The sequence below is a fragment of the Cariama cristata genome, unplaced genomic scaffold, assembly GCF_000690535.1.
Source record: "Cariama cristata isolate BGI_N322 unplaced genomic scaffold, ASM69053v1 scaffold21228, whole genome shotgun sequence".
NCBI classification, from domain to species: Eukaryota; Metazoa; Chordata; class Aves; order Cariamiformes; family Cariamidae; genus Cariama; species Cariama cristata.
Window position 1 is genome coordinate 23,534 of NW_009630942.1, and position 8,648 is coordinate 32,181.

Below are 8,648 nucleotides of genomic sequence, written 5' to 3' on the forward strand. Positions count from 1 at the left end.
CTGCCCACTATAGTTCAGGTGAATGTAATCAGAAGGTTACATATCTCCCGTACCTCTTTCTTACGTAGCAGTAGATGATAGCAAGTATCCCACTTGTCAGTATTCCTACACCAATTCCCACAGCAATGTAGCGTTCATAAGAATTATGTGCATATGAATTTAGTGTTAAATGTTCACACCTCTCTCCATTATAACCTGCAAGGCACCTATAAAATAAATATACACCATGCAAAAATTATTCAGAACTTCTTATGCTTTGTATTTCAGAAACACGTTAGTTTTCATTAGTTTTAAACAATTTAGAACAAGTCTAAACGAGGATGGGCTGAATGTGGTGCTCAGTCAGAACATCTTCACTCCACCAAGACTACCAGTTGCCCCAGTCTATCTAGTTTAAAGCTAGCTCAAGTACTGCAGTCACAGCAGCAAACGCAGTCTAAACATACCCTCATCGTGGAGGGTGTGGACAAAGAGCACTGTGTTCTGCTGATCCCTAGCTGCTATAGCGTCTCCAAATGCCAAAACTTCCCAGTATAGACCCCAGAAAATTTTAAGGACACCATAGTACTCATTGGTGTGTGCACAGTTCCAGAATAAGGGAGTTGCAGCTAACATCTTGGAAGATCCTGCCCCCTTCATTGTGCCCACTGTGAAAATCTACTTATTCCTTTACTACTTACTCTAGCACCAGTTGTGATTTGAGATACCATCATGGCAGCGACCTACAAAGCCGTGAATTTTCCCTCTGCCTTCTTTAGTACTACACTAGCACAGCTCTACTGCTTCATTAACAGTCCTGAGCCACCACAGCAGTCAGGCCTGTGCCAAACTTTAAGCCTCCAAATACTTGACTGGCACTTGAAAGCTGCGCTGTGCTGAAAATTAGTCACATTACATTAGTAACATGTAGCAGACAAAGAAACAATGCTGCTGTTGTTATTTTCTAAGAAGGGTACTTATAAGCAGTATGCTTTACTTGCATATGGGTTTCCTCAATTCGCTGTGGAAAGCACAGAGCCCATTGATACAATAGCTGTGGTGTTCTTCAAGACAGGTTTGCATAAGCTTCAAGAGCTTTGGCTGCTCTGTGTAGTCTACTGTGAAAGGGAAAAAAGCCATGTTATGTTTAGGGAAAAAAAAAATATCATTTGAATATATTTTCACAACTCAAGTTGAACAGACATTGCCTGCAGAAGACAACACACAGATTTACTGTGATATGTCTCGTAAGCAGACTCAAACACCACTAAGCAGAAGCTTCTAAGACATTACAGCATAGCTTTAGAGAAAGAACAAACTGTAAATAAAATAGTAAAATACACGCATCTCAAGAGCCAGTAAAAAAAAAATATATATAAAAAAAACTATGAGAGATTCATCCAGGGTAACATCAGCACTATGCAACCTGCAATCCGATCAGAAAACCATCCCAGGAATATCAGGGGTTTAGGACACAATGGGAACACTGAATTATTCTCAGTATGCTTCCCAGTCTGAACTCAAACTATTAGTTAATTCCTTTTTTATTTTCCCCATCACAAGACAAACTAATGCATTTCTAACACTCCTGCCTGGCAGCTCTGCAGCTACGAGTGAGTGATGAATGGTGGGATCGCTCCCTCCCTCCCTTCCTTCTCCACGGTCTCACGTTAACAGAGTATCCAATTATGCTTGGAAGCACCCAAGACTGCCCGGATGGTCTTCTCATACAAAAGCATGGTTCACGACTATGAAGTTTCTGAACTTGTGCAAAATTATATGCACACAGGTCAGTAAGCATGCTTCTGCTTTGAAAGTACAGAAAATGACGACCTTATTCCCAACCACGGCAGCTCAAATGGGAATAAAGGAGAAGTCAAAACTGTTCTTGGGGATCTTGTATCAACGTGACATACTGATAGAAGAGTGTCTGAGCCCAGGAGCGAGGCACCCTGCTGTGTAGGAGTGCAGAGGCCGGCACGAATCTGTAACAGGGGAGCAGGGGTGCGGCAAGTGAAGAGAAAGCTCAAAAGCTTCACTGTCATAGCAAGTATTTGTTTGAACTGGTCTCTCTACCCAGTTACAGGAATTGCTGGTGGGGTGGGGTGTCCAAGCAATGTCTTACTATTTCAGGGGACTGTTTTAGTGATGGCTGAAGGTGATTTCCTAACCAAGTGTATGTCAACACCAGCTTTCAGTTATGACCACAAGAAAAATAACATCATGCAGGAAGGTGACAAGGTCTGAGCAGAGTGACTGAAAAATGGTACAGGAAGCAGAAACCTTCCTTTCTGACTAAGTGCTGAATCAAAGTCTGGAGATATTACACTGAGGGAACCATTGCCATAGACATAAACCTCTAGCCGTCCTATGGGCAGCTCGAGATCCCATGGCACATTTTTCAGGACTAACACCACCAACTCCCTAAATTCCCAATCAAATTCCAATTTGAGTCATTTAATGGCAGGAATCCCCCCCATGTGCTCAACTAAGCAATTTTTTTTCTTTGTCCTTTATGCAGCTTCATCACAGAGATGACAAGCAATGCTAAACAGCTGCTCTACTCTACGCCTGCACGTTAGAGCAATTCACAACTTCAGCTGTGAATCATGTGGTTTGGATACCTAAAAGGCATGATGCTATCACCGTTACTCAGATCAAAAAACACTACTTTGAAAATAGTGCCCTCTCAAAACCTGACAGAGTAATCAGACTTCAAGCTTATCAAGAGACTTAGAGAGAACAAGTAACAATTCAAGTTTGCTTGAAAAAGAACATGTTGGTTTACTACACTTTCTTGGGAAAAGCTACAGAGGTGGAAAAAAACATGTCTTGCTTTAAAATGAACGTCTTTTGGCTGAGAAAATGGCATCTTTTCCATTCTTGTAAGGGAAAATCACAAGTTTATCTTCACACCGTGGAGATAGCAGACGTAAAGCTAGAAACACAATGCTAGAAACTATTAACCAAATCCACAGTTTTATCCTAGCAATGAAGTGACAATACAAACACTCTGAAGGCTATGCCGAGACTGAGGCCCTAACTCCATTGCACACTATGATGCAGCAGGGGAGTACCTGAAGCGGCTCGCAGACAAGTTGTGCGCGCAGCATCACCTAAGAGTGAGCTCAATGCTACCACAGCTAGCTTGTCCCCGCATACTGAAACCAGCATGGTATCTCTGCTATAGAAAGCCCTGGGTAGGGCAGACACACCCATAGCCTTGAACCACACACTCTGCAAGGGAAGAAGTTGGGGCTGGCTACACGTGAGCTCTAGTATCAAGCTCTGGCTCTTTTCTGGCTGGCTCTGGGAATGCTGCCGACAAGCTCCAGGGACAGGCGTGTTGGCTGAGCGCACGGTCAGCACAGGACCAGGCCTTGAAGCAACAGATTTAAGGAAAAGAAGAACAACTTAAGAAAGGACAGATTTCAGGAAGAAAAGGCAGATTTTATGATGGATGATACTATTTTCTGCACAGGAGGACTGTACGATGCTCACTGCTGGGGAAAGCGCAATGGAAAACAGCACGCGGTAAACACAGCTGCAGGGTTCAGCATGCCAAGGAGATCCAGGATGCAGGAGACCTGCAAAAGCCCTTTTTCACTTGGGCCCAATGTCCCTGCAGACCAGCTACTGAAGCTCTGCAGAGAAGAGTTTCAGAAAACGGCACATTCATGCCTCCCCCCCTCAAATGCTTAGGCACCTACTGTTCTGAATCACCATTTCAGCACAAAGGGGGACGAACAGTGCACTATGAAACCGCCAGACGTAACGGCTCAACAGGACCCTCTAACGCGCGCTTCCTGCTGCTCAAAGTACTACTCTTCTACCAGACCCTGAGAAGATGTCCACTGCACAGGTTTAATATTTCACTTGTATCTCTGCCATACGGGGGGGTGGGGAGCAAACAAGGAAGGTACAGATCTACACGCCAGAGGCATGAAATCCCCAGCCACCTCCACTCACACTTCCACCAGACGGATTGGCAGAGCCAGCACATCTCCTCATCTGCCCCACCGCTGCCAAGAGGTGGCGGCCTTCCATCCACCAGCGTCTGGAAGGAACCTCGCTTCCTGCAGGTACACGAAACCTCTTCCCCTGAGAGCTGTGAACGTCAGTACTGTCATTAGAAACGAAGGCGAGCACAGAGCAGAAGGCTGCCTAGAAAGCGTTTGAGACGAACGTCTTGCTGCGCAGGTGACAAACGAACAATACGTTCCTCCCTTGTTGTCAGGAGCAAGAACTTTGTCCATTGTGGGTTGCAGGATCAGATCGTAAATGCACACACAAAAATTCTAAGTGCTAATTATTTTGACATTGCAAAAGTACAAACTACCTCCGAAAGAATGATGAGTCTTGAAAACAAAAAGAATCATTTTCTAACCCATCCCACAGCATTATGCTAATTCATATCCTATTATCCACCTAGATACTAAATAAGCTATTGAATAAACACATCCATGTGCCCTTTCATGTCACGTGAGGAAAGAAAAGCATGCTGTGTAAGCACTTGACAGTTGCCTGCAACTGAGTCATTCAAACAGATACACTTGGCAAGATCTGACACGAAATCAAAAATACAGGTACTTGGAAGCCTGGGCATGCCAAAACCGACAGACTGGCAACAAAAAGAGTCAGCCACTAAGACCACGACAGCTCAGCCTTCAAGTATGGTATATTGGGGAGGAACGGGAGAGCCAGAAAGGGGAGGGAGGGAAGAGGTCAGCCCCAGGTTCAGAGCCTCCCTTACAGGCTGCATGGAAGCAGCAGCTCACGGCAATCAAGGGATCTCATTTTTCCCCCAGTAAAACCAAGCCTTCCCTACTCCTAGCTGCTTATTTTGTTACGAAGGCTCCCCTTCAGCCCAGACACCGTCAGAAGTTCCTTATCTCTGCCGTATCGGCTCCCAGCCAGGCATCCTCTCCATTACCTTTTGCCCACCTTGGCTGATCACCGAGCCTAACATTTCCTAGCCCCAGCGCTAGTGACAAGTAAAGCCTATGTAACATGAAAGAAGGAAATAGCACATGATCTTGTAAATAGGAGGTAAATAGATTGAGCAGAAATTAATGGTTTTCCACAAACTGCACCTCAGTCCCCAGAAGACTTGCAATCCCGCAAGAAACTGCCAGTTCCTCCAGTGATACTTAACCAGGAATTCATTTTCTTAGGATTCAGTATTACTGAACCTTGGTTATAAGCCTTACTATAAACTTAACTTGCACAGCAATAGGAGCTACAAGAAAATTTCAGAGAGATACAGTCAGTCTCTTTGGTGACCCTTTAAGCATTTATTTTCAATCTTCTTTCTGGAAATGCTGTTTTCTAACTTTTCAGTGGCTCTGCAACAGGTCCACTGAATACACTTTTAACTACCTGTGTAAACATGTGCTTGTATGTTTGTGAATTTGCTTCTGCCTTGGAGGGGGACACACTCTCAACTAAAAGCGCTGGTATCTGGTTGACTTGCACAGCCACAGCTAGCATAAAGGTACATGGGACATTACAGACATGGCTGTGTCCCTGTAAATAAGCCTCTTATTTGTTAAAACACAACCCATAACTCCTGCTTTCTAGAAATAATACAAACAGGGTACTTAACAAGTCACGATATATTTCTACTTCATTATACTCCTGTTTGTTGTATGCAGCTCTGAAAGAATCGTGTGACAGACAAATCCACTAAACCAGACCACAGTGCTGCACTGATAAATCAAACTACTGCAGTCAAAAATCAACATCATCTTGACTTCACATACATGTGTTTGTGTATATATATAAATTTACACACATATATGTGAAACCCACATATATAGTATTTGTATGGATGAATGTATATAGAACACTACCACTATGACAAATTAGACCAAGAAAAAAAAAAAAACAGTTTGACTGTTGTGAAAAAAATAAAATGCTTATGGATCTACTAAAAAAAGCTTGTAAGACATCCTATGATGACTTACAATTAACAGAAGATGATTTGTATGCATGTTTATGTTGTTTTTAAAGTACAAAGACATTAATAAGTATCACAGTTAAAATCCTTTCCTCCTTTACTGACCTGCCAAAACCTCAGTTCCAGATTGCACAGTTCTCCAAAAATAATGACATCACTAGCACCTGAAGTAACATCAAGAATGCAGTTTGCAGGGTAAACACAGCGCTCTGGTCTCAGATGTTGGCAGGTAAATAGCTTGAGTTCACATTTCAGACAGAAAAGAAAAAGAAAGAAAAGAGAGAGCTAGCACTCTGAAGAGGGCTGTGGAAGCTGCAATAGCCGAAAGCAAAACTGCAACAAAGAAAGAAACTACTGAGTAACAGTAATGAGAGGCATCACTTGAAGTTACGCTTTCTGCATTCTCACTTGCGTGCATAAAGATTCATACTGAAGACAGCTAGAAACCAAGCGCTAGTTAAAAGTAACAGAAATAACCATCAGAAATGCAGATCATCTATCTCAATTAGCCTCAAAATACTTTCTTCAAATTATAACTGACTTTGGACAAATGATCCTTTAGCTGGTCAACGCTGAGCCTACCCCAGCTGCAAGGCAGATAGTACTTCAGAAAGGCTTTTAAGGCTCCATAAAACAAGCAGCTCATCTCACAAATAAAACACACACAAAATTCAACAATGTGCAAATACAGAAGCATTATAGCAGCTGTCATCATAATAGATTTTGTTCATTTTTTTCTGTTTTGGGTTTTTTGGGGTTTGGGGTTTTTTTTGTTGTTTCGTTTGTGTTGGTTTTTTTTTTTTTTTTAATGACAGATTAATGGAGACAAACAGAACAAAAAAGAAATACCTTCAGCGTTGTTTTTTGTCCAATTATTCCATAAGTCTGTGCTGAGGGATGAAATAGTAATAGCTGACTCTTCACTCAGTGCCCCCATTGCTGTGTAATGTAAATAGATGTTTACTGTAACAGAAAAACTCAGTATATCTATTCAAGGTTCATTTCATCCAGAAAACATGTACCCACTTAACACAATTCTGATATGATAACATATAATAACAATTCATTTAAAACATTCTTGCCTGAAACTTCCTTTTGCCACAGCATAATTACAATTGTGGGGAAACTATTGTTCTCAAATTTCCAAAATACACATCCATTCTGTTCCCCATTCTACTATTTTATGCAATCTACAACACAGATACTTGTAACATTACACCTATTTACTAGTCTAAGCAGCTTCTTTTCAAAGAGTCTAAATTATACCCTATCAGTTAATATTTCATCCAGGTTTAAAATTGCTGAAGTAATTCCGCTTTACAATGCCTTTGCATGCTTCCCACCCCTACCGCTTATTTCAGCAAGAGTGAACTATCGTTTGACAAAGCCTTGGTTCTTATGACATCGAAAAGCCTCCTCCAAACCTACCTTTCAGCAAAATATAGATTAGCATTCCAAACGTCATGGCAAGCAGCTGCTTTAACACCTTCTCAACTCTTCTTTCCAGATGGCTCGCTTGCTCTGCTTATCTGTGCTCCCGTGTTTTCTCTTGCACTTACATGCCATGAAGCGTCATCTGCTGTCCTCACCAATCAAAAAAAGGTGCATCTGGCAACAACCTCAACCCCCCGGGCAACCACACATTTATTTAGGAAACTGCTATTATCTAGCAATGGGATCAGGTTTTCTTCTGAAACCCTGGTTTCCTATTACCCGTGGGCATAATTGTGCATGCAAAGATACAGTTTTAAAGACAGACTTGGTATCTGTCGGAGCAGATCAACGAAAAACAGCAAAACAGAGACGAGCAAAACGAAAAATGACGTATCGTGAAAAACATGAACTTTCTTTCCCGTAGCAATGTAGGTCTTGTGTTACTTCCAGGAGGACAGTCAGCATTCAGGATGCTACTCTGGAGTTCACGGTCCAGCCCCTGCTTTGCTTGTGTTCCTTCCTCAGTCCTGCCCATACCTCAGCTCCCTGCCCTCCAGAAGAGGAACCACGAGAACAGCTATTGCCGAGATTAGGAAGTGATCAGAGACAAAGATAACAGATGATGTTCTCCATCAGTGACTGCCAGCAAGAGGTCTTTGATCACAGGCTCTGGTGAGCCCGAGGGGCACGCTAATCACTTTTCATTCAGCCTTCCCGTGCGCACAACTCGGAGGCAGGGCAGGCCAGCAGCCCCGCGCAAGGCCTGGGATCGCCGGCGGGAGTTATGCGCGATTGTGTGGGGTGGAAGTCGAAAGCTGGCAAAGCACAGGCTCCGAGAAAACACAGACTGAAAGAGCAGGTAAGCTGTTGCCTCCTATGTGAGACGATCCCTTCATTATTCCTGCCATTATACTGCCATAAAAGCCCACCTCTACCTTTTCAAGGAAGTGGGTATGCATAATGAGAACACTCATACTTTTTACATAAAGTGTTTGTAGGTCTCCAAGACATACCTGTCATATGCATTTCTTACACTAAACTACTCTCCACAGTCCCAAATGCTGTCCGACTTCCTTGGTCACAGGCAGCTTGGAACAAGCAGGACTGGTCTCTCTGACAGGTACTTACGTAGCCAAACACACTAGAGCAGATCACCAGAAAGGCCCAGCTCAGTAAAGCAGACACGCATCAACAACCCGACTCTCACCGAAGGAAAGCTACACACTTCACCCCAGCAACAACTTCCACTTTCTTAACCGTGAGCTCCAACCAACAA

At 43.1% G+C, this 8,648-nt stretch overlaps 1 protein-coding gene across 1 annotated transcript in view; it reads right to left on the minus strand.

The window, feature by feature from the left end:
• EPGN (epithelial mitogen) overlaps positions 1 to 7,403 on the minus strand; it is a 7,735-nt gene extending 332 nt beyond the window's left edge. Inside the window, exons 1-4 of the mRNA XM_009705769.1 lie at positions 7,367 to 7,403; positions 6,788 to 6,877; positions 977 to 1,097; positions 54 to 206 (exon numbers count right to left, since the gene is read on the minus strand). Of these exons, the coding sequence (XP_009704071.1) occupies positions 54 to 206; positions 977 to 1,097; positions 6,788 to 6,877; positions 7,367 to 7,403 (401 nt within the window). The remainder of the gene's footprint in view (positions 1 to 53; positions 207 to 976; positions 1,098 to 6,787; positions 6,878 to 7,366) is intronic.
• Between the last annotated feature and the right edge of the window lie 1,245 nt (positions 7,404 to 8,648).